Source organism: Mustela putorius, unplaced genomic scaffold (assembly GCF_011764305.1).
Source record: "Mustela putorius furo isolate JIRA1106 unplaced genomic scaffold, ASM1176430v1.1 tig00003867_pilon_pilon_pilon, whole genome shotgun sequence".
NCBI lineage: Eukaryota > Metazoa > Chordata > Mammalia > Carnivora > Mustelidae > Mustela > Mustela putorius.
In genome coordinates, this window is record NW_025422019.1 from 30,955,949 (window position 1) to 30,983,000 (window position 27,052).

The 27,052-nt window shown below is 39.4% G+C and overlaps 1 protein-coding gene across 1 annotated transcript in view; it reads right to left on the minus strand.

Moving 5' to 3' along the window:
• LOC101681626 (integrin alpha-V) overlaps positions 1-26,756 on the minus strand; it is a 102,983-nt gene extending 76,227 nt beyond the window's left edge. The window contains exons 1-2 of the mRNA XM_004757851.3: positions 26,251-26,756; positions 14,735-14,862 (exon numbers count right to left, since the gene is read on the minus strand). Of these exons, the coding sequence (XP_004757908.1) occupies positions 14,735-14,862; positions 26,251-26,435 (313 nt within the window). The 5' untranslated portion in view covers positions 26,436-26,756. The remainder of the gene's footprint in view (positions 1-14,734; positions 14,863-26,250) is intronic.
• Positions 26,757-27,052: the final 296 nt, after the last annotated feature.

The following is a 27,052-nucleotide window of genomic DNA, read 5'->3' on the forward strand; positions in this document are numbered from 1 at the left end:
GTAGGGTAACAGATAAAGAATAAGAATAGAAAATACCAAAAAAAAATAGAAAGAGCTAATAAACATATGAGAAAAGACTTAAACCTCCCTAGAAATCAGAAATAGAAATTAAAACATAAATGTTTCATCTGTGGGACTAAGCAAGACTAAGAAAGCTTGATTCAGGGATAGGCTGCATCACTTTTTCCTATTTAGCAAATTTGTATCAGACGTATGTTAAAAAAAAACATATCTCACTGGCTTCTAAGTTTCATTTTTAGAAATTCTAAGTAAATAAAAATATGAACAAAGACTTAATAAACTTGTTCAAAGCTTTGGTATAATAGCTTTAAAAAGGCAACAAAATGCCCCAAAGGAAATAGACTGAACTATAATTTTATGTGTACAGACACACACACAAATATCTACATAGGCCACAGGGTACATACAAAAACACACTATACACACACAAACAAATAAATCCTATGGCTACTAGTTTCCCCAGTGGTTGGGATTTGGGAGATTTTCTTTTCTTTTTACCTCTTGGTGTTTTCTCATTTGTTCAACCAATGAATATGAATTATTTATATGTTCTAAAAAGTGGGGGGTGGGAAGTAGTGTGTGGAAATGTATCAATCTTCACATATAAAAGCTTTAGTCAGGAACTCCTACATCCCCCTCCCCAACTTTTTTTGAGAGAGAGAGAGAGAACACAGACAGAGAAAGAGCGGGTGAGATAATCCCAAGCAGTCTCCACACCCAGCACAGAGCCTGACACAGGGCTTGATTTTACCACCCTGAGATCATGACCTGTGCTAAAATCAAGAGCAGGATGCTTAAGTAACTGAGCCACCCAGGTGTCCCCTACATTCTCTCCTAATCAATTTTATGTTTACATTTTCACCCCCTACACATAAAGCAGCTTTAGTTCATAAAATTCAAGAATATTTAGTAAATTGAGTATGGATTACTATTCCTATTCCTCTACTCTATGTTTAAATTCTGTTTTAGAGTCAAATTATTGAGCAGAATGTTGCAAAAAATAATCCATTAAAAAAATAAAAATTCTAGATATTATGGAAAACCAAAATAGAAGTTAATGATTTCTTTGACTTAGTAACAAAACAGTTTCTTAATTTAAGAAACTCTGATAAATAGCTAGCAGCTATACATCAGTATTACAGAGTGATTTTCTTTAACTTCAAAATGCCTTTAAAAGTCTTCAGAAGCATAACAGTATTGTCTTAAAATGACATGAGATAAAAATCCCTACACTCAAAAGTGTTTGGATTTGCAGATAACTGAAAAACTAATTATTTGTGAATATAAAAAGGAAGTTCTGAAATCACAATCTACAAAGATGAGAAAGTGTCACTAATTCACACAGAGGTGTTGAGAAACATTTTATATAAATTAGATTGTTTTCCAAAAAAGTCAAAAGCAGAGCCAGAAGAAAACATGATGAAGCTCGTTTCACTGGGATTTGTATTTATTTTACTGAATATGACTACCACCGGGAACAGAGAGAATCGAGATCTCCTCCTTCCATGAGCAAGTCTGATGGTTCTGTGGGAGCCAGCAAAAGAATACAGGCCCTTTGAAAACCTCTATTGCTTTATCAATGCTGGTTTGTTTCCTCCTAGCAATGAGAAGGAAATGATCCTGAAAGCATCTAACAGTTTAAAACAAAAACTCTTTACTGAAGATTTAAAAAAAAAAAAAAGCCAAGTCAATGTTAAGTCTTAAAATAATGGGTATGAATCTGGTCAAAGTGGAGCAGGAAAAAGATGGATTTTAAAGGTTCATTTAAATTTAGTTTTGGTGAAACATTTAAAGTGTTAAAATAACAACTAACTGCTTATGTATTACTTGACTAGTAAGAAAGGAAATGGATTAATTGGATTAACTGATTTCTAGGTTGCCTCCCAGCTGTCCAACTGTGGAAAGGAATGTACCAAGGAATGACAGGTTATATCAGAAGAAACAATTTCATTTAAATAAAACAAAATTCCTGGGGCATCTGGGTGGCTTAGTCAGTTAAGCACCCAACAAAAAGCACTCTTGCTTTCAGCTCAGGTCATATCTCAGGGTCCTAAGATCAAGCCCTGCCTTTGGGTCAGTACTAGGCATGGAACTTCTTAAGATTCTCTCTCCCTCTGCCTCACAGGCACGCACACACTCTCTCTTTCTCTCAAGAATAATAGTAATAATAATAATAATAAGTTTTTAAAAAATTCCTGGGGAACAATCTGGCTAGCTCAGTAGGCAGAGCATGCAACTCTTGATCTCAGGGTCATGAGTTCAATCCCCACCTTAAGCCTTGAGCTTACTTTTTAAAAAAAAAATTGTTTTTAATGTATGTATTTTGTATTAAACAAGGAAGGGAAACAATTTTTTGTGTGTCTTGGCTTTCTAATTCTCAGTCCTGTCACAGCTGTAGAGACACTGAGACAGAACTCTGAAAGAAAATGCACAAAGACAACAAAGACAAACTTAGGCTGTTTCTGATTATTTTAAGTGCAATGAATTATAAATTGAATGGCACAGAGGTCAGAGAGCAGCTAAAAGTTTTCTATTTTCTATTAAATACAAAGTGTAGTAATATCCAGAAAATACTCCACAGTGTTTTTCTTGACCAGAGAACTGGCAGAGCCAGTTTGTGGGTTTGCCCACAGCCTACAGCCAAGCCCTTCTGGGAATAAGTGGTTTAAGTGTTCCAGCAAGCTGTTATGGGTAGGCAGGGAAGTAAACTGACTTCTGACCTTCTCTAAGACAGATACGGTTAGTGAGAGGTGATATTCATTCACTGAATCTGGAATACAAACATAGAAGCTTCTCCATCTTTTAAGGGACTTTTTTTTTTTTTTTTTTAAGATTTTATGTATTTATCTGAGAGAGAGAGAGACACAACAAGAGATTGAAAACAAGCAGGGAGAGGGACAAAGGGAGAAGCAGGCTTCCCAATGAGCACGGAGCCTGAAGCAGGGCTTGATCCCAGGACTCTGGGATCATGACCTGAGCCAAGGCAGCCACTTAACCAACTGAGCCACCCAGGCACCCCTCAAAGAACATACTTAAAAATCACAAGGGAAGGCCCATATATTTTTTTTTTACAAATTTTTTTTTTAAGATTTTATTTATTTATTTGACAGACAGAAATCCCAAGTAGGCAGAGAGGCAGGCAGAGAGAGGAGGAAGCCTAAACCAGCAGCCTAACGAAATCCAACAACCATAAAGCCTAACACATGCAGAGCACGGTATTAAAAATAAGAGGATCCAGAGCTCAGTAGATAGATCTTGGTTCTTCTTCCTACTATGTCGATTTGATGTGAACATTACAGAGAAAATAACACTTTCAGTACTCAAATTATTAATTTTAGTAGTTATTATTTTTGTAGAATTATATATAGGTTATATGAAGTGATGGATATTATCATGGATATCCTCAAAATATTGTACAGAATGCCTTTTAAACAGTAAGGGAAAATATAAGGTTCCATGATTGAAAGTTTCAGTAGAAAATTCAGTGCAAGATGGCAAGCGTAATTGCTGCTTTGATTTTTTTTTTAAAAGATTTATTTATTTATTTGACAGACAAATCACAAGGAGGCAGAGAGGCAGGCAGAGAGGAGGAAGCAGGCTCCCCGCTGAGCAGAGAGCCTGATGCAGGGCTTGATCCCAGGACCCTGAGATCATGACCTGAGACAAAGGCAGAGGCTTTAACCCACTGAGCCACCCAGGTGCCCCAGGTCCATATTTTTTTTTTTTAACATATTTATTTTTTTCAGTGTTCCAAGATTCATTGTTTATGCACCACACCCAGTGCTCCATGCAATATGTGCCCTCCTTAATGAAAGCCCATATTTCTAAAAGGAGACTTTGGCCAGGTACTATATGTTCTCCTCCCTCAGTGAAGATCACCAGTCTAATCTTTTTGGAAAAGACTCACCACTGAGAAAACTAGGCAGTAGTCAGTCTGTTCACAACATCTGCCTTATAGAGGAGGAAATCATGTTGCAGGGAGAGGATTTTTTCCCAAATGTCACTGTAATGGGTCAAACGGGAACCCAAATATAATCCATTTAAGAATATCTATAATTATCTTTATTTCTTCCATTTTCTATGGTTACTCACTTCCCCACAGCTGTTTTATGGGCATGATATAAACAACTCTTTCTTCACTTGTGTATCTCTTCACTGTTTACAAAACACCTTCAGACATCATCTCATTTGATCCCCCCTGCCCCATGACCCTTGGGGGAAGGTATTATGTTTATTTAACAAATGGGAAAAATGAAGGCTGGCAAACAAGTCACTTGCCCAAGGTCACATCTAAGGAGTGTGAGCCTATGTCTTCTAAGTCAAATTTGCACTCCTCATATTCCCGGAGCCAAAACAAAAAGAACAAGAGAGGGAATAATGCTGACTTTGACAAGCATGGCTCTTGCCCTGAAGTAGCTTACAGTATAACCAGTATCCAACAACAAAATATATAAGAGTAACAGAAAAATGCCTCTATGCCCAAAGAGCTCCTCATCTTAATCTCCAGAACTTTATATGTGAATGTGTCTTCACACGGCAAAAGAAACTTTCCAGATGTGATTAAATTACAAATCTTGATGTGGAAGATTTCTCTGCATTATAATCACAAGAGGGGGCAGAAGAGTTAGTGTCAGATGATGTAGCCAGAGAAGGACCAGATTAGCCCTTGCTGGGATGTGGGTGATTTCTAAAAGCTGGAAAAGGTATGAAAACAGATTCTTCCCTCGAGCCTCCAGGAGGAAGGCAGTAATGCCAAAACCCTGACTTTAGTCCCATTTGCATTTTGGACATCTGACCTCCAAAACTGAAGATAATAAATTTGTTCTATTTTTAAGCCACAAGTTTAGGGGCTCCTGGGTGGCTCAGTCATTAAGCATCTGCCTTCAGCTCAGGTAATGATCCTAGGGTCCTGGGATCAGGTCCCACATCCGGCTCCCTGCTCAGCTGGAAGCCTGCTTCTCCCTCTCCCTCTCCTCTTTCCCTTTGCTTGTGCTCTTTCCCTCTCATGCTCTCTCTCTCAAATAAGTAATTTTTTTTTTTTTTAAGCCACCAAGTTTAAAGTAACTTGTTACAACAACAATAAGAAACTAATTCGGGCATGAAGACAAAATTGAGGAAATGGACTAGATAGATCTCGTAGACTACATGAATTGAATATTCTTGACATTGTTTTACAACCCAATATAATATATTTTAGAATATTTTTACTTCCTAAAACACATTAATCTTAAAGCATATGTTCAGCGTTCCTAAGTCCTACTTTTTCACATCCACATTCAGATAGATTAACTGTGTTTTCTACTCTTAATCAACTTCACATAAGATAAACAAATCACCAAAATGATGTTTTCATTTTTACTAATTCTACTTTGGTTCAAAGTTCATATTATTCTGTCAATTTAGGGAAAAACCCATTTCAGCCATATGCAGACCTTGGTTAAAACCTACAAATGGTGCGCAGTCATTAGATCAATGGGTTTAAAAATCCAAGAGGGCTACTATTCAAAGCAAGTTGTACTACTTCTTTCTTTCTTTTTTAAGATTTTATTTATTTATTTATTTATTTTGTGAGAGAGAGAGAGAGAGAGAGAGAGCGTGCCCACACAAGCAGGCAGAGTGGCAGGCAGAGATGGAGAGAGAAGCAGGCTCCCTGCCGAGCAAGGAATCTGACTGGGGGACTTGATCCCAGGACTGTGGGATCACATGATCCTGAGCCGAAGGCAGCAGCTTAACCGACTGAGTCACCCAGGTGTCCCAAGTTGTACTATTTCAATCATTATCCAAATATTTGTAAAAGAAGACATTAGATTCTCCTTTTTACATCCTAGTCGTGACTGTTTACATATAATGTCAAGAAAATCAGCAGGAAAAGAAGAACAAAGAAGTCACACAAAAGGACACAACTAGGAATGCAATAAAGGTTATGTTTAGAAATTAACCCAAAAAATGGCAAGCAAAAGTCAGTAGACTGAAAGAAAAATAACACAACGTGTTTGAAAGCTAAATTTCACAAATCCAAGAGATAAGAAATTTTAGGCTGAGGTTTCCTTTTGTTCCTGAAGGCTCAGTCATACATAAATATCATTCAAAAATCAAAGCAGCGGGGTGCCTGGGTGGCTCAGTGAGTTAAAGCCTCTGCCTTCGGCTCAGGTCATGATCCCAGGGTTCTGGGATCAAGCCCCGCATCAGGCTCTCTGCTCAGCGGGGAGCCTGCTTCCTCCTCTCTCTCTCTGCCTGCTTCTCTGCCTCCTTGTGATTTCTTGTCTGTCAAATAAATAAATAAATCTTTAAAAAAAAAATCAAAGCAGCAATTACACTTGCCATTTTGCACTGAATTTTCTACTGAAACTTTCAATCATGGAACCTTGTATTTTCCCTTACTGTTTAAAAGGCATTCTATACAATATTTTGAGGATATCCATGATAATATCCATCACTTCATATAACCTATATATAATTCTATAAAAATAATGACTAATAAAATTAATAATTTGGGTACTGAAAGTGTTATTTTCTCTGTAATTTTCACATCAAACCGACATAGTAAGACAAAGAACCAAGATCTATCCACTGAGCTCTAGATTCTCTTGTTTTTAATACCATGCTCTGCATGTGTTAGGCTTCATGGTCGCTGGATTTCGTTAGGCTGCTGGTTTAGAGAACCTTTTAAATTCATTTAGATGTTTCTTCAGCTTACTTTCAACTTCATTTCTCTCATGTCCTCAATGAGGACTTACTGCCCTCACACTATACATAGAAACTTGATACTCACATAGATTCTACATACATGGGTCACACAGAATGACTTTTCATTATAAACATCTTTTACCAATCTATGCACATACTGTTTCCTTCACGTGGAACCCTCTTCTACGTCTGGTGAATTCCATCTCCTTTTTCATTAGCTAGCTCAAATGTCACCAACTGCTGTAAAGCCTTCTTCAAAGATGCCAGCAGAGTTCAATTTCCCAGTTATGCTTTCTTTATTTCAGTATAAATGTATTTGCCTACTACTCAAAGTTGAAGTGAAATAAATGTAGACTGGTCTTCCTCTGCCCCAACAACCTAAAATCATGCACTCGGGTAGTAAAAAAAGCACAGTAAGCGTATCTGTTTTTCTTCTGTAAGAGCTTCCTTAGTTTCTTAAACTAAGCATTACGCCATCTTAAAATCAAAATCTAGACTTCCTTCCTTTAGCTACTATGTCTTAATGCAGATGACCAGCTACAGTGAAACTGACTTCTAATAAATTACACACTCCCTAAATATCCAGGGACATCTTTGGTAAACACTAAAAGTAAAATTAGCCCCTGAATTGTTTTTGATCAGTAATATACACACCTTGTATTTGTATAGAATGTTTTCTTTCCATTACCTTTTTTTCCAGCCAAAAAGAGAAATATGCACCCTCTTGCTTCAATACTTTTTCTTCTTTTGAAGGACACTTTTATTTCTACAAGCTGATAACCTATCATTTCTTAGTTGTGCTAGATAAGCCAGGCTTTTCCTGATTTTCACAGGCATGAGACTTAGACTCAGACCATCAAATACTACCACAAAAGCTCTAAATCTCTAGCAAGTGATGCAAAGAGGCAGAGAGAGAGATCAGAAATCATTCTCATGGTGTCCCTGGCCAACGACAGCAATTCTAGTAGTAATAAAACACGGTATCGATAGTTCCTCTGCTAGCTTCTCTTGCCCATTTTTCAGAAAACTAGTGAGTTACCAATATCCCTCTAATAAATTTCTGTTCAGTTAAATGTAGCTAAAGTCAATTTTTATTGCTTTTCACAAAGAACCCAACACCTATATGCAAAATACACACCTATGCATTCTACCCTAATGCTAGATACCTCTCCATACACTAGCATACAACAGTAAGCAGAAATAAGTTTGTTCCCTGGTTTGGAGAGCTTAGTCTAGCCAGGAAAACAAATACATCATAACATAACTAGGAAAAGGAAAAAAAAAAAAGGAAAAAGAAAAAAAATCAATGTAAATTTTACCTTAATAAAGAAAAAGAGCTGTGTTCAGTGCACTAAGACTGCCTGTATAGCAGAACTTGACAGAAAGGAAGCGGAGGGAAACTTGGCAATAGCAAAGGCTGTTCAAAATGTATGATTTAACAGCAAGCATTTATACATCCCCCAAAAGCACCTTACTATAAAAATTTTTATAGTGATTCTGGAGCTAGCTGAGGTTTGTTCTTTTTATAGGAAGGGATAAAGTCACTATTCCGTTTTGTTTTGTTTTGTTTTGTTTTTTTAAGGATAAACAGCATAGGAAACAAAGGAGCCTAAAGTACTTCACGCAGTTACAAACATCAAATGTTGCAGCAAAAATCACTAGGGAGACTTCTCAAGGTTGGAGTGAACTTTCAGACTCAAAAAACTACCAAAGGCCACACATACCAGCAGTCTCTTTAGAGACTGGACACTGGACAGAATCAGACATACCTCCCAAATGAGAGTGCTTACATGAACTTGCCTGTGCAGCAGTATGTACATACAGCTGTCCAGAGCTCTTCTCTTGGCCTCACCAAGTGACAGCTCACACAGGAAGAAACCAGATATGTGGGTATAGGAGCTACCCTGGCTTCAAAGCCTCTCTTGTAATAACTCCACTGCCAGAGTTCCAGAGTGCCCACAGAGGACATGCCATCTATTGTTAACTGTACTCAGGGAACCCCAAAGCTATGTACAGCATCCCCATCATGAATTTCAGTCTGTTTATAATTGCAACCAGTCTAAATGCAATTTACCAACCAGGGACCATTTTCAGTATAAGCAATGATATCTAGTCACTTAACCACTCAGGATCCAGTAAAACGGAGCAAAAAACTTAGTAAGATCAAGTCGGCATGCAGAACAGGAAAGGGTTTCAACAACCAATTTTCAACAGAATATTCAATTTTACTGTACCTCCATGTATTATTCAGTTAGGCTGCATTATGCTATAATAACAAGCATCCCTAAAATCTTAGCTGAAAACAACCAAGAATTATTTTGTACATGTACACTGTAGGTTAGTAAGCATCTATGCTTCACGCCTTCCTCACTCGGGGGACCCTGGCTGATGGAGGCTCTATCATTAAACTATCACTACTCACTAGAGCATTTGGTAAGAGGAGAGGCAGAATAACACCCCAACTCCTAAACCCTTCTGCCCACAAGTGATACACTTCTACTCATGTTTTATTGGCTAGAAAAAGTCATATGAGTGTACCTAAATTCAAAGGTTTTTCTCCAGAGTTTTAGAAACATGATACTGAGGAATAGTTGTATTGTCTACCACAGCTGATTTAAATGATTCTGGGAATTTTATTTTCAAAATATTAAAAATATGAAGATGGAGCCCTTTTAACCATTAAAGTCTCTTCTGCACCCAGAAACACAATAAAGTAGCAGATAACTACCTAATTTAAATTATTCAGGATCACCCCACAAATGTACTACAGAATATAGAAAGGGAGGTAATTTTTCCAACCAACACCGGAAAGGCCTATTCTCTTTTCAAGACACTACAACATACAACAAATATAAAGTAAAGAAAGAGTCGGCACAGGGCAAACTCAACTACAGAATCAAGAAAGTTAAGAACAATAAGGGGACACAATAGTTCCGGACGAAGAGCAGAGACTTTAAAACAAGGAAGGAATGGTCAGCAAGGCAAACTGTGAGAGGTCCAACAAGATGAGGGACCCCAAGGGACCACTGAGTAGGCAGTCAAAAAAGATTTCAGTCAGAGCCCCTGCTGGGTGGCCAGACTGAAGTGGCTGGACATGGGAAGTGATGAAGAGCATTCAATTTGCTGAATGTGATAAAAGGAGAAAGGAAAATGACTAAAAGGAAATAATGATGTTCACGGGGACGCTGTTTTGATTAGTTTTCAGGTAGAAACAATTTAAACATATTTGCAAGTTAAAAGGGAAGAAAAAGGGCAAATGAAGAACAGAGACATAGAGAATAATGAAGGAACAGGCAGGGTCCATGAGAAGGCTGAGCGAGCAGGTGATAACAATACAAAGCAGCCTGTATTGACTGAACCACGGTGATGTGCCGCTCCCTGTACCAAGCACCTTACATGGCTGAACTCACACATTTTTAACTCATTCAATTTAATGCATACCCAGGAGGAGGTTGGAGGAGGACACTGCAGGAGGAAAAAGACAGTAACCATGCAAGTTAAACCACAATAAATGGCAGGACCAGTGTTTGAGCCCAGGCCGGTAGCCTCTAGAAACCACACGCATCCCCTTAGCTACTCTCTCCCTTGAAATGTGACTGAGATGATGGAAAGACAGAAAAGCCACTATCTCCCTTGAGATGCTGGAAAAGATAAAAGGCATCTGCGGTGTGGAGATGCTTATGTGTTTGGGCTTGGATAGAGTGCGAGCGCCTCAGGAGAGAGGTTTAAGGCAAGTTGAGGGGATGCTTAAATTGTAAGCAGCTCTTCCACAGTCAAGACACAGTCTATTATCCAGATACACATTATCTTGACTAGATTATTGCAATCTACATTGTCCTCTTTCTTAAATTCCAATGAACATGATGTGGACAAAAATTCTAACATAAGAAATGAATGTATTCCAATGTAAAAAAATGAAGTCTTAATTTGTATATTCTTTTCGCGAGGGAAGTCTCAGAAGTCCCAACTTGTGCTAGGCAACACACATTATTGTAGTAGGCTTTAGGGTTTCCACAGTGAATAAAACAGATAAAAATAAAACAAACAAAAACAAAAACAAAAAAACCCTGTCCTCATGGAACATATAAACTAATGGAGAGAAGGAGACGTTAAATACCTTATGTAGCTATGTGAGTATTCCAGGGGAAAATAAAGCAAAAAGAAGACCGAGTACAAAGTGGGAAAAGGGTAACTGCAGTTTTAAATAAGATGGTCAGAGAATTACTGAGAAGATGGTATTTGAGCAATTCTTGAAGCTAGGGGTGGAGGGGGCACCCGATGGACATTTGAGCAAACAATGTTCCAGGCAGAGGAAAAGCCCACGCAAGGATGAGGTGGGACTGTGTGCTTTGTTTATGAGCCCCTGCCAAGTGAGGCTGGAAGAAAACGGAGGGAAGAACAGAAGATGGAGGTGAAGATACAAACAGGGGACTGGAATACTCAGGGACCTCTCAGCTACTATGAGACATATGGGAAGATAGTAGTGGAATACAAGCAGGAGTATTGTCATCTGAATGTTTTAAAACAATCACTCTGGTTGCTGTAGAGAACAGTCCAGAGGCGAACAAGGCAGTAGAGAGAACAGTGAGATGTGCTAGCTCTCTTCCAACTGCCCCTCCAGGTTTCCTATGCACCCTGATCTTTGCCCAGGATGCCATGCCTGCTTGCTCCCAGAAGGATTCCAGCAGTGGGGAGCACACACAGGATTACAGGGAGGAAGAAGGGTGAGGTCAGGTTTTATTCCCTGGCTCCTCCCTTCCAGTTACTCTGGGCTGACTACTACCCTCCGACAAATGCCGCAGCCCCTGTCTTGGGGCTCTCTCTACCTCATCCTCTGGATTCTGGTAACTACTCCCTTTCCTTAACTGCTCTTTCCTGTCTCCCTTCAGGCCTAGAGGCCCAATTTTAATGAGACCTTGCACCGTACTTTCTGTAAACAGTCTTTTTACTAAAAGCTCCTCAAACCGTCCCAATTTAAGTGTACCATCTCCTTCCTGGCAGCACACTAATTCAGCAGTCCAGAGCAACAGTCCGGGTGGAAGACAATGGTAGCTTAGACCAGGATGTTAGCAGCAGAATGTCAAGAAGCAGTTAGATCTTCATTTGCTGACAGATAAAATGTCAAGCGTAACTCCAGATTTTGGCCTAAGCAACCAAAAGGATGTAAAACCATCAACTGAGATTCATTTCTTAAAATCACAAATCAACAAAAAATATGTGCAAATATATTAAAACTGGCATACAGAAAAAGGAATACTATGGCTTACAAACAAATGAAAAGATGTTTCTCTTACCCTTAAAGGAATGCAAATTAATATAACCATATAAAACAATAAAACATATATAATACATAATATATGAAACAATATCCCATATAAAATTGACATAGATAAATATACAGTGATAAGTGGTACTGTCATGGATATCAGAAAACATAATTGAAGGAGCCTAAACCTCTGTGAAGAGTAATCTGCAATATCTACCAAAACTTTAAATATATATATTTTAAAATCCCCTACTAGGACTTTATCCTATAAACATACTCACATATTTGCACAAATCATGAGTACAAGATTTTTTTGACTACTGGAGTGTTTATAATTACAGAAGACTAGAAACAACCTAAATGTCCAACAAAAAGAAATACGAGTTAAATAAATTAGGTTATATATACTAAAGAATAAAATACTATCAGTGGTTTGCAAAGAATGAAGTAAATACATACATATATCAATATATATCAATTATGGAAAAGAAAGATCTACAAAGGATTTATATTGCTGGAGGGGGCGTGGAGGAGTCAGGCGCGTACAGAAGTATTTAGTATATTCTTATTTGTGAGGTTTTTTTTTCTGAAGGATATACACATATGTAGGAATAAAAAAATTCTAGAAAGATCAAAGAAATTGTTTAATGCAATTGCCTTTAAGCAGGCTGATGTTACAGACTCCTATTTTTCATCATATACCCTCTGTGGACTGTTTGAAATTTTTGGCCAAGTACATATATTATTTTTTTGAATAAACAAAATAGTATATAAAGCCAAATATCAAAAAAAAATTATCTTATACTGCATAAAAGTAGTGCTGAATACAGAAATATATCAACAGTACCACCTATCAAAACTGAACTACAGTTTCATTCTATTATCATTTCTATTTTGTTAGAAAATATAAATGCCCTGACCATTAATATTTTGAGTCACTGGTATTTCTCCATTTGTGGTAAAATTGAGCCTATTTACATACTCTTGGGGTTTTTCCAAATGTCAGCCATATACGGAAAAAACAACAGGGTTTATTGTAGACGATTTCAAGTGGAAAAAAACAAACATGACCTGATTTCCATTAAAAGTTAGTTTAATGACTGACACTCATTTTGGCACTGATCAGGATGTCAAATGGAACAATCTACATCATGACTCCTGTTTCACTAATGTAATTCCCAGAACTACTATATTTTAGAACTAGCAGGAAACAACAATATGGAAAAGAAAAAAATCATTTATCTTCAGGCTCACCTTAAAATATTCTATCAAAGCCCAGCAAATCCGAAGTGCTAAAAAAATTTTGTAAAACTATTTTACCAGAATGATGTCATATTACTTCTTTGAAGATTCTCTAAGTTTTCACAAATGTAGATAAATATACTAATACATATGTGTACAGGATTATATATATTTTCTTTCATAGATATAAATTAAAACTCAACTTATTTCTTCTCATCTTCCTTATGTGATTTTTCTCCTCTCTACCACAATCCTGACTGATACAGAAATTTATCCCTGTAGATAAGATTTTAATGTTATCCAAACAATAATGTATAATTCCCCCAGTAAATCTGGGGTAAGAATTTTTTTTAAGTCAACCAAATCTACTTGAATATAAAAGATTCCACAACTGGTTTTGGTAGTACAACTCAAGGCTTAGATTATTTCAAGATTAGGGAGTTGATCTACAATTGTCAAAATTCTTCAATTTTGCTGACAGAAAAAAGGACAGAAAGCTTTGCTCCCTCTTCTTCGAAGAGGTACAAAAACATTTTAATAGATTTTCCCCAGATTTCTACAGACTATCACTTTGAAATTGAAGACATCCAAAATAGTGAAAACGCCATGTACTGTTAAGGCTTTTATATACCACAAAATTATAAGAAAAAATAATACGTCTTTAGTGTTCATGTAACTTTCTCTGGGGATATTGAGTTGCTTATATACATTGTTTCATTAAGTAGTTACACTTAAGGTAAGTTTTTTCAAAAATTAAATAATATTAAAACATACCAAATAGGTGGAATGAAGGGATTCAGGACTGCTGTCTCTCTATTCCCGAATGCACCACTTTGGCATATGGATTATTTTGAGCTGAAGACACTTGAGATCCTGCCAGCTCAAAAGACTGCTTTTGTTCCCTTAACCACAGAGAAGCTAAATTGAGGGTCTTTCCCAGAGTAGTTACTAACAGAGATAAATTTTAGCTGAGTGACCCATCTGTATGGTAGGGCAAACATCTAATTATCAAACATCTGCTCTTTTTTTTTTTTTTTAAGATTTTATTTATTTATTTGAGAGAAAGAGAAAGCACGAGCATGAGCAGGGGGGAGGGAGAAGGAGAGGGGAAAGCAGACTCCCTGCTCAGCAGGGAGCCCCAACAGGCTAGATCCCAGGACCCTGAGATCATGACCTGAGCCAAAGGCAGAGCTTAACCGACTTAGCCACCCAGGTGCCCCAAATATCTGCTTTTCTTACCACTCCATGAATGCATTCCTTTCCTCTGAAATCCCAGCCCCCTACTCCCTCTTTCCTTAGTTCAGATATATACCTCATTTTGCCTATCTTTGAAATTTCCATGTCTCCATGGTTTTCTGGCACTTCTCATTCTCTCCTGTGTCTCATATCAATTCGATTCTTAGTCCAGCTAGAAGGACTTTTAGAGGAGACAAGTATTCTTGTTCCCCAACAGGAGGGAAGGGAAGAGAGGGAAAAATATCAAATAGTAAGAAAAGGGACCACTGCTTCAACCTTTACCTGTTGCATCAAATTCAATTGGTTGGCACCCCCGGTGAGAAGACCAGTCACACTTTAGGACTTGTCCTCCTTCCACAATCCCAGGCTGGGTAGTGTTTGCTTTGGGTGCTCCCACCAGAAGAAATATCCTGCAAAAATACAAAAGGGAAGGTAGGATTTTAAATGGAACAAAGCATTAATAATAACTTATAATTTAGGAAGAAAAATCATTCTCTTGCTATTATCCCAATTTTTTAAAAAGCATTCACTGAGAGCATAATCTTCTAGATTCATTTGGTGTTCTTACATACATGTATCATTTAACATAGTTTACTCATCCTAATAACACATTATAAGGCAGTTTCAGGGTTACATCTCATTTAAAAATGTATGTTGCTCAAACTTTACCTTTAAATATAGAAAATTTATCATGTGTCAATTACATGTCAAAAAACCCTGTGAAAATTGTATGCTAGCTAGAGTCTGGATGTTTCATCTTGATTTTTTGGTATTATATTTTGTCTTTTGGGAGGGTTTTGTTTGTCTGTGCTCGTGGTCAGCTACAGACTTTCTGTATCTTGAATGCTAAACAAAAAAACATATATATAGGGACGCCTGGGTGGCTCAGTTGGTTAAGCGGCTGCCTTCGGCTCAGGTCATGATCCCAGAGTCCTGGGATCGAGTCCCACATCGGGCTCCTTGCTTGGCAGGGAGCCTGCTTCTCCCTCTGCCTCTGCCTGCCACTCTGTCTGCCTGTGCTTGCTCTCGTTTCTCTCTCTATGACAAATAAATAAAATAAAAAATCTTTAAAAAAATATATATATATATATAAATTATTCTAAAGTATGGCAGTTCTATGGGGTGCCTGGGTGGGTCAGTCAGTTAAGCCTCTGCCTTCGGCTCACGTCATGATCTCAGGGTCCTGGGATGAGCCCCACATTGGGCCCTCTGCTCAGTGGGAGCCTGTTTCTCCCTCTCCGTCTACAACTCCCCCTGCTTGTGCTCTTTTTGTCAACTAAATACATAAAATATTTTTAAAAATATGGCAATTCTAAATATTATTAGTATTTTCCTTTATGGAAAACTTGTTTCAGAACTGTTGTATTTTAAGTGCCAAACAGATTCCTCTTTTCAGAGGACTGATCTAATCAATCCCTGGCCAAAAAATAGGATCAGCAGTCATCTGGATAAAATGAGCAGAAGACAAAATAATCAGGAGTTAAGTTTTTAAGCAAAAGAGACTTTTTCTTCAGTTTTCTTCCTATTTATTCAGAAAAAGAAATGCCCTGAGTGTCTGTTCTACACAAAGCACAGTGCTGGGCACTGGAGGCACCAAGATGAAAAACACAACTTTGGTTCCTGCTCTCAGTGTGGTTTACATTCCCTTTTCGGAGACACAAAGAACCTAACCAAAAAAATTAGTCACGGTTACAAGTGCTGTGAAGGAAACCAAAGTTGGCTGAGACAGATTATTTGGAAACAAGGAGAGGAAACCTTCTTTAGATAAAGGAAAGTGATTATCTTTGAGGAATGAGAGAGAAAGACTTCTGTAAAGAATGAAGAGAGACCTCATTTAGATATGCAAGAACCTCACTTAGCAAGGAAACTTACTTCTAAATAAACCAAGATTAGAAGGTCACCAAGTAGTATTTGTGGGTCAGCAGTGGGGGGGGGCAGGGGGAGAAGGGGAGAAATCGGGAATGAAGTGGTGAATAAAGTAGAATTAAGGAAGTGAAGTGGTAGATGGCAGCACCCCCCCACACACTCCCCCACCCCAGCAGGGACAAAGACCCTAGGCTAGAAAGAGCTTAGTCTCCAAGAGTTTCAAGAAAAGAGGTATGGCTGAGGCAAGATAGCAAGCTAAGAATGACAGAAGATACAGGGGAGGAGTTTGGCCCAAGCTAAACCAAGCAGCACTATTCAGCCAGGGTAAAACTTTGGATTTTATCATACGGTCCATGGGTCCATGTGAAGACTTGGAATTTTTTTTTTTTTTTAAGCAAAAGAATGACACAATCTAATAAAGAAAACTAAATCTGGCACCTTCTGGGGATAGGAGTAAGAAGGGAGGGGAGCAAAATGGAACAAGGAAAGCAAGAGACTTAGCAGCTGAGAGATGATAGTGACCTAGATTGGAAGGGCGGGTGGAGAAAGAGATGGGTGGGCACACTTGGGAAATGTCTGAGGGCAGAATGAACAGGGATCGCTGTTGGCTCGAGTATGGGGAAAGAGAAATTTTTAAAAAGTCACTTAGGTTTCCTTCAGGACTGCATGAATGGGAGAACCATTTACTGCACACACAAAAAAGCTTCAAGATTAGGGAAGCAAAAGGCAGATTAAGTATTCACAGGAAAACCAAGAATTCAGTTGTCAATGTTAGTCTGAAACATCTGTGAGGCACCTAACTGCTAGCCAGAAGCTCTGAATGGAGTTTTGCCTTCGAGTTAATGTACTAAGAATGTCAACTTAGAATAGACAGCTTCACGAAGAGAGGAGCTTTAGAGAGAAGGGGATCAAAGAGCAAGCTCTGAGGAGCATGGGCATTTAGGAGTCAGGTAGAAAAAGAGCAAAGAGTAAAAGAGAATGAGAAGAAATTGATTGAAGTAGAAAAGAAAACAGGATACAGTTATACACAGAAGGCCCTAAATAAATGCTATCACCATTATTCCATTTCCTTATTAAACAGTCACTTAACTTCTAGCAAAGAAAATATTTAAATGCCTTTCCCTTTTTTGTAAAGTTATGAACAAACCTACATTTTAATATGGAATGCACTCATTTTAACTTTTATTTATAAATTTCAATTTCATTTCTTGTGGGTGGCATTTGCTAAATCTTACTTAAACTAGTCAAGAGCTGGCTGCATGAATGGATGGGTTACAGAAATCCTGCTTTCTGATATTTATCTTAAAACTCCATACTCAAAATAAAGGCAAAACTCCCAACTGAACCACACCCTGTTTAATAAAGCTTTATGCAGTCATATTTGGCATCAGTAAAACATCAATGTTGGCTCTTTCTCATCAGAGCCAACTGAGTTTTCATTCAACAGGAAAACAAAATAAGGCTATGAGTAAGAAAGCCCTTACCCCCCATGAATAAGAGAGCACTAAGCATCACCATACCCTCCTTTACGGCAGCAGAGCTCGTTAACAGATAAATTACATATATACGTATGAAATTTTCTATTTCAACAGGTCAAAAATTTGGCCACAAAAATCATAAAACTTCCCCCATTCATCTGGATGAAATGATTTTTGAGTGCATGACAGGGAAAAAGAGTATCATACAAGTGTACTTTTCAAGATCTATATCTGAAAAGACATAGGATCAATTCCTGCAAGAGTTCTAATAAGCACAGTACAAGCACAGGTATGCGCATGATTTCAGTGCTATGGATAATAGCCAGGTTCCAGAAGAGGACAGAAAAGGTGCTCTCAGAATCTGCCCAGCAATCTACAAGCAAAACTCATTTCTGGACCACCATCATAATGCATGTTACAGAATCGTCTGTAATTTTTTTTCAAAGCTATTCTTCCTACTTTATAATAAATCACTTCCTTGAAAGTAGGAGGCTCTAATTTATCTATGCATCTGCCACATCACCAGCACTTAAGAAAAGTTTTTGACTTTTTAAAATTTTTTTGAAGATTTTATTTATTTATTTGAGACAGAGAGCATGAAGGAGGGGGGGGGAGGCACTGAGGGAGAGGGAGAACCAGGCTCCCCGCTGAGCAGCGAGACTGATACAGGGCTCAATGCCAGGACCCTGAGATCATGATCTGAGGTGAAGGTAGATGCTTAACCAAATGAGTCACCCAGGTGCCCCAAGAAAATATTTTTAAACTGACAGGTAAGTAGCAAGTAAACTGGATAGTTACAGGTCTCAATCTTAAAATAGCCATGTATAAACAGGCCATTTCCACTCTCACCAATCCCTTTAGAATGCAGAAATCATCCTCTATTAAACATCCAATTATTTAAATTACCCTTAAAATAATTTATATAACATATTTCTTCTTAATCTTGGATTTCAGATACTTTCTTTACTTGGGCACTGTAAGACAGAGAGCGGGCTGAGAAGTTACTAGTGGACGTGGACTTCACCAAAGACAGAAAAAGGATACAGTAGGAGAGTTCTGAATGAAAACTGCACTCCACTGGCAGCACAAAGCTCACCTTCCTTGGATAAGATGAGGAATAAGGCTGCTGCTTTTCATCAGAGCATTTGCACATTGAAAGCATGAAATGATAGTAATTAGATGTACTAAATGGCTGTTCACCAGGTTTTCCTAAGCTTACCTTCATGTGCAGTCTTGCACATTGGTGAAATGCCACAGAAATGGTAGGATAATATAAAAGGAATGTGTAAGCATTGTGAATTTACAAATGCTGTGTTAATGGGGGGAAAAAAGCTGAGGAATAAAAGTGCTTTGTCCAAAGTGTCAACATGATATTTAAGTTACTTTTAAGGAGTATTACAGAAAGTTCAGGAACTTTCTGTAAAAAATGGAAAATGGAAAGATGGAAAAAGTAAACTACCTTAGACAAATGTTAAGTCCTAAGAGGGGGTTGTATAGAAGAAAAATTAAATATTTGTAGAGAATAAGGTATAGGATAATTTTTTTAAAAAGGATATTTGAGAATATTAAGGAATATAAAAACAACACATATTACAGAAAACAAACCTGTTGATGTGTCTTTGGAGGGTAAATTTTATGTCATATGTATTTTTCTGCCACAATAGTGGAATAGCCTGTTAATGAAATGCTTTCTAAAAATTGAGTAAACATTACTTTAAGTTTATCTAAGAATTAATGTCTACAACAGCTTAGTTAGGATAGGGGAAGCCACAGCACTGAGAAAATTTTGCAATATAAGCAACACTGTCTGATAATCTGATACTATAGGTTATATCACCAATATAAATTAATTTAGAAAGTCACTTCTAAATCTCCGAGCCTCAGTTTCTTCTTCTATGTAACAATGCCCACTATAAGTACTTTCAAAAAATTTCTGAATGTGGATAGTAGACAACAGAAAAATCTGAAAGCATCATAAATGTACAAAATGATGGCACTGGAATTAAAAACAATTAATAAAACACTCTCTAATAAAATAAGAAATATAATAGTTAAAATCTGTTTTCAAAAGGACTTTTTTTTTTTTCCCACTTCCTCAAAGAACCAGTCATTAACTTAAATGCAAGATCTCAATAGAAGAAAAGGAAGTAGAGTACCAAATAGGGGACTTGCAACATTTCCTGACAATGGTGATGAGTTGGGGAAGATACAAGGGGTTAGTTGAGGCTAACAAGAGATTTCACTGCTTAGCAGCAAAAATCTGAAGCTAAACAACTTAGTTTCATATGCCTGCAGCCTTCTCCTGGACTCCATCTCCCTCCAAAAAGTTTACCCAAGAACAATATCAGGATCCTCATCCTCACCATTCTTCTCAAATGACTTGAGACCTTTCCATTATATGATTTATACATTACAGTTTACATACCTGAGCACACTATTAATTAAAATTATGCCAATAAATTCTAAAAGATAAAGGGCAGAGTGTGTGCTGGGAAAGGAAGGAGGAGGAGTAGAAGAAAGAGGTAGAGGGAGTGGCGAGAAAGTGAGGGAGAAGGTGGGGGGGCAGAGGATGGAGAAGAGAAAGAGGGAAGAAAGGTGGAGAAGAGGTGGGGAGAAGAAAACAAGGAGAGATGGGGAGGGAGAGGGAAGAGGAAGTGAGAGAAGCAAGAGGATGAGAGAAACCAGCCAGGAGGATGCCCTTGGGATGCACTTCCTATCCAAAATGTACTTTAAGGGCAGCTGCTTCAGGGTTTGTGACCTTCAGTACCAAGGAGAGGCAACCAGCCAAACAATGACAAGTACATTTTTTAAACCCTCCAAATGAACTAAGTTATTTGGCTGCTTTCAGCACTGACCTCTCCAAGATAAAGCATGTTTAATATAGTTGGCTGACTCTGGGCTGACCAATGAATGAGGCTTGAACAAAAGCAACTTTATAAAAATTATCATCTGCATATATAGAAAAATCTGTTTAAAATAGCATGAATATTTTTTCAGAGCTGTAATTCCAGTCTCAGATTTACTTTTCATTAAAAAAAAAAAAAAACTACAGAGTCAACATTTATATGATGTAAAACAGCACAGTAACTGTAAATTCTATGCACTTTCCGTTTTCTCTTATAAGGTCTTATAAATCCAGGGTTTTAATCAAGAGAAATCAACATAGAGTTTGGTTTTTAAATAACGAGGCTGTAGTCTATATATTATTTGTGATAAGAATAAAGAACCGGGGCTCCTGGGTGGCTCAGTGGGTTAAAGCCTCTGCCTTCGGCTCAGGTCATGATCCCAGGGTCCTGGGATCAAGCCCCACATCATGCTCTCTGCTTGGCAGGGAGCCTGCTTCCCCCTCTCTCTCTGCCTACTTGTGATCTCTGTAAATAAAATCTTTTTAAAAAAAAGAAAAATAATAAAGAACTAAATAGCCAAATCCACACTAAGTTCAAAAAAATGAGCAGGCATCACCTTGTAAAGGGTTATGAAGATGGTTACAATAGTGAGGGGGAGAAATGGCGCAAGAACATTGAAAAGGACATGTGGACTGTGACAGACTGAAAGGGTTTTCATCCAAGTAAAGCAGTCTGGACTTCCACTGCTGAGGAAATTTTAGTAGAATACCAGATCAAAAAGACACTTCAGAAAGATAAAACTATTAGGAAAAAGTAAGATCTAAGAGCCAAATGGTGGGCAAAGTGATAAGGATCTGAGTGCCACAGACCACACTTTGGACTGTGCTGAAATAAGGAGGCTGACGTCGAAATGGAAGGCAGAGATGAATGCAAGAAACATTAACAACCAAGAATTTCTAGGACCTTCTGTTTGGTGACTAATCACTGACTAATATTAGGGGAGTACAAGAAGAGAGACAAAGAAAAATAGAAAACGAGAGGGAGGAATATGAAATTATTTCCAGGGCAACAAGAGAAGATGATGGCACCAGTAATAGAAACAAAGGTGCAACTGACCTTTTGGTGAAAGGGATCATTTTTAGTTGAGGTAAGATGGGCTAGTCAAGGAGAAATGATCCACAAGCTGTTGGAATATGAAGGTGGAGCTCTATTTTTAAGTCCAAGATGCTGCCAGAGCAGCAGTTTTATTTTAAAAGCTTTCCAGGTACCACAAACAGGAAGTTAGATGGAGAACTACAGAATGTTCTGCAAGACCTGTGCTGAGGGCATACTCACCCTCACCTTGTCCTTGGGGTCATAGAAACATGAAGTAACAGTAAATATGCTTCATTAGTATATTTTATATCTATTTAATATCTATTTATTTATCCAAGACAGAGTGCAAGTGCACGGAGGGGCAGTGGGAGGTGGAGATGAGAAGCAGACTCCCCTCCGAGCCAGGAGACTGACTGGGGCCTGGATCTCAGATCTTACCACCCTGAGACCATGACCTGAAATCAAGATGCTGATACTTAACTGACTGAGCCACCGAGGGGCCCCAGGATTCATTAGTGTTAAACAGAGAAAAGGGCAAGAATTCTAATCCAGTGTTGCTCATTATAGCATTATTTAAAAATAAAAGCAGATGTAAAATCAGAACTGTATAACTTCTATTTGAAGAATAAGGAAGAAAATCATCCAATTACTTTCTTCTCAAAAATTTAAATTTGAATAGGAAAATTAAATGGGATTTGAATTTCATACACTGTCTTTTGATTCCACCTTGCCCTCTTCCCCACACAAATCCACCCTTAACAAATAAAGACTGAAAAGTGGAGGTACCTGCGTGGCTCAGCCAGTTAAGCACCTGCCTTCAGCTCAGGTCACAAAGGATCATAGGCTCCTGGGATCAAGCCCCACATGTTGAGCAAGGAGCATTCTTCTCCTTCTCCCCTGCCACACTCTCTCTCAAGTAAATAAATTTTAAAATCTTAAAAAAAAAAAAAAAATGACTGAAAACCCTTCTGGCCTCAGTGTCCTCATTCGTAAGAATGAGTTTATCCACTTCCCTATTTCCCCTGGTGGCTTATGCTATATAGAGTGAAGTGAGAGATCGTATGTACGTAAGTAAACTGCTTTATAATTTATAGACTTGGGACGCCTGGGTGGCTCAGTTGGTTGGACGACTGCCTTCGGCTCAGGTCATGATCCCGGAGTCCCGGGATGGAGTCCCGGATAGGGCTCCCAGTTCCACGGGGAGTCTGCTTCTCTCTCTGACCTTCTCCTTGCTCATGTTCTCTCTCACTGTCTCTCTCTCAAATAAATAAATAAAATCTTTTAAAAAAAAAAAGTTCTAGCTCTTTAAAAAAAAATAATAATTTATAGACTTACCAACATAAGATCATTATTATAATTAAACCTGGGGTACAATTTTTAATTGTTCCAATTATTCCCCAAAGGATAAATGTGACTTTACTCCATGACCTATACATGATCCTTAAATTTTATCCAAGTTTGGCAATATAGTCACTATAAATTAATGCATACAAGAAAAACAATTATAGAATGCTAACTCTTCATTTTTCAGAATTTTTAAAACACAATTCTTGTGACTTTTCACTTTAAACCTAGGACTCATTACTGGGGGGATTTTCTTGAGGGTCCCCTTAATATTTTTCCTTAGTAATTTATTTTTCCTTTTCTTTAATTAACAGATTCATTACTTTTCACATAAATACGGAAATAATTCAATACCGATTTTTTATAACAACAAAGTGAAACCTAAGATAATTGCTGTGGGTACTTATTTTTTTTTAAGATTTTATTTTATTTTTATTTATGTTAGAGAGAGACAGAGGGAGCACTCGAGGGGGCAGGGAGTAGGGCCAGGGAAAGAGGGGAGAGTAGGAATCCAAGCAGACTCTGGTGCTGAGGAACAGCGCAGAGTCTGATACAGGACTCAATCTCAGGACCCTGAGGATCACTACAGGAGTAGAAAGCTACAGTTTGGGTGCTCTACTGATTGAGCCACCCAGGAGCCCCTCCCCCACCCAACCACCCCCAACTGCTGTAGGTATTTAGACACAGAAAGAAACCAGAAGGGACAGGAGAAGACTTCATTACTGTTGCTTCCTCATTAATCCAGGCATTCTTCCTTCAGAAGAAAAGAATCTTTAATTAGCAAACATTTTTTTATTATGTGGATATTTTTTCTTTTAGAAGTTTATAATCATACCAAATAACAACAACAATAAGCGCAGCGGCTAATAGAAATGGCATCCTCATATACCTTGGATCCCAGTGCTTGTTAAATTTAAAGGCCTCTTTTACAAAATTAAGCATAATTTTACATTAATCTTTGTTAAATCTGAAAAGCTCAGTAACTAGAAATCTGTTTCTATGTATTTTGGGTTTTGTTTTTTGTTTTTTGTTTTTTAAATCTCAAGACTGATGTCTATTTTTTAAGGTAGGCTACATCTAGACCTCACCTGTCTATCAGTTATAAAGTCACTGATGAACACTTCAAAATATTACATGAAACCAAACCAAGTTCAATTTTACCTTGCCATTCATTGTAGGCTGGCATGAGAAGTCAACTTGTGGGTTCATAATATACTCAATGACTATAATGATTAGTCAAAGATTAGCCATCCAGCTTTATAATCAAAAATAGTAAACAACTCAAGCCAACCATTCAATATTACTGCATTTTCCAACAACACTTAAAGTTTATCATCTTCTCATTTTCTTTACACTACTAAACTCAGAGGGTTGCCAGAAAATTACTCCCACCTTTTGCAAAACATTCCAACTACGAAGTATTTAAGTGCTAACTCTTGCTAATTTTAAAGTATCAACTCTTGACAGGTCTTTTCAAAACTATTAGAATTTCTGCACAAATTAAATCTAAAAGAGCACCACTAAGAACTAAAATCTGTACCATAAGGCACCTGGGTGGCTGAGTGGGTTAAGCTTCTGCCTTTGGCTCAGGTCATGATCTCAGGGTTCTGGGATCGAGTCCCACATCGGGCTCTCTGCTTGGCAGGGAACTTGTTTCCTCCTCTCTCTCTCTGCCTGCCTCTCTGCCTATTTGTGATCTCTCTTTGTCAAATAAATAAAATCTTAAATAAAATCCGTACCATAAAGGCACACACTTAAAAATACCTGGAAAACAAAAAACCTTTTAAATAACAGGTAAGACTGGCAAATGATTAAATTAAATGAGAAGACAGAAAACATTTTCCAAGTCAACGATTATTTTTTATCATTCTGGAAAATTTGTGCTCAACAAGAAGGACTGAACCTGGAGACAACAAACAAAACTGAGTTCATGACATAAAATGTCTAGTTTCCACTAACTGCTTCCAACCAACTTACTGCTGCAAAGGTTTTCACTACAATGAATGATAATCAACACTCGCACTATTAAGAAGAAATCCTGCTGAATGTTATAACAGTCATAAAATAATATTTAGATCAAACTCAAATTAGGCACGAATGAGTTGGAAAAATGGTCCTATCTATCCGAGTACACCATCAAAATTATCCCCTCTCCCCCCACCTCAAAAGTAATATCTTCATTATAGAAGGGGGGGAATGTTGCAATTTCTAAGAGCTTGCAAAGAGTCCTAAAGATAGTTTTGCTTCTTGAAAACAAGATTTAAACATCATAAGACATCTAGTGAACATTTATTAAATAAGTACTTCTAACGCTAATATCGAGGTGAGGTGGTGACAATGAGGTCATCGTTTGGGGTCAGAGACAACTCTGAATCCAATAATGACATTAACTCTTGTTACAAATCCTGAAGGCCTTTGAAACGCGAAACACTGGCAGTTTGAAAACATAACTGAATTGTTAAATACTGCAGTATTCAAATGACCTGAAGTGAATGAAAACTCAGCAAACACCCTTGTTCTTTCTGAACAATGACCTAAATAATGAATCACTATAAAAAGAACACAGGACACATTCAATGCATCTGTTCACTCTCACATGTGCAAAGGTCTGTCAGTACCGGAGATAAGACACAATGAATATACTACGACAGTCTGGTCATTTTAGTCATCAGAAAGTCTGTAAAAGGAGTAAATGAGAAACAGGCGGAAAGTGTGGGGGGAGGGCCTGCGCAGGGAGAGCGAAAGGGGCTGGTGTTCAAGTCCGTGAAGCGGTCCGAGTCCGGGGAAGGCGAACGGGTACCCGAGGAAAAGAAGCTCGGCAATGGGACCATCCGAGTCCCGAGTCCCCCGGACACCAGCAGGGGCTGCGCGGAGTCCGGCGGGACCAGCCTTTGTTGCTTTCCACCTCCCCCGGATTGTAAGCACACGTCTACCTCAAAGCTGGTCCTCTGGGGAGAGGAGAGGGGGGACTGAGGAGACGGGTGGGTGCCGCGGGGGTTCACGTCCCCCAGATACTTCATCCCCCCACAAGCTAACCCCCCGGTGGCGGGTGGAGGGTACAGACAGACAGACGCCGCGATCCCTCCCGGAGACTCTCCCTCGGGAAACGCAGGGTGGGTGCGCGCGGTGGGGGAGGGGGCTGATTCCCCTTCCCAGGGCGGCCACTTACGAAGACGCGCTGGGCACGAAGAAATCCACCGCGAAGCCGAAGTAACTTCCCTCGGGGCCGGAGTATTCGGCAGGACTGTCCACGTCGAGGTTGAAGGCGCCGCAAAGAGGCAGCAGGAATCCGGGAAGAAGGAACAGGAGGCGGCGAGGGCGAAGGCGCAGTCGCTGCCGCGGCGGAGAAGGCATCGCCGAAGTGCGCGCGGGGCGCCGAGGCCGGAGCCGCGGCCACCCCTCCCGGAGCGCACGGTGACCGCGGCCCGCCGCCGCCTTCGCACGCCGAAACTTGCCCGTCACTCGCTCGGCGGCGAGTCCCGGACACCGCCGGAGGAAGCAGGAGGGCTGAGCTGCCGAGCGGCCGCCCGGGAAGTGGGGCGCGGGGCGCGCGGGGCGGGGACGGCAGCGGCGGCGGCCCCTCGCCTCCCTTCAGCTCGGCCGCCCAGCGCCTCGGTTCGCGCTGGGGACTGCGCGGGTGAGCGCCTCACCCCCAGCTGGAGCGCGGCGGCGGGCGGGGGGAGGAGGCGGGGAAGGGGGAGGGGCCGGCCCCGGAGGCCGGGCCGCCGCGCGCCGGAGGAAGTGGGGGAGGAGAGTCGTCCTGCGACCGGGGAGAGCTGAGTGCACTTCCGTGCGCGTTGTCGCCTCCCGTGCCGGGAGTGAGGTGCCTGCGCCGAAGCCCCGGTCCCTCCGAGTCCCCGGCAGCGCTGGCGCTGTGGAGCGAGGGCCTCAGACCCAGCTCAAAGGGGATGGTGGTGGGTGAAGGGCTGGCGGAGCATCCCAACCCGCCCACGTCCAAGGGCACCCGGCAC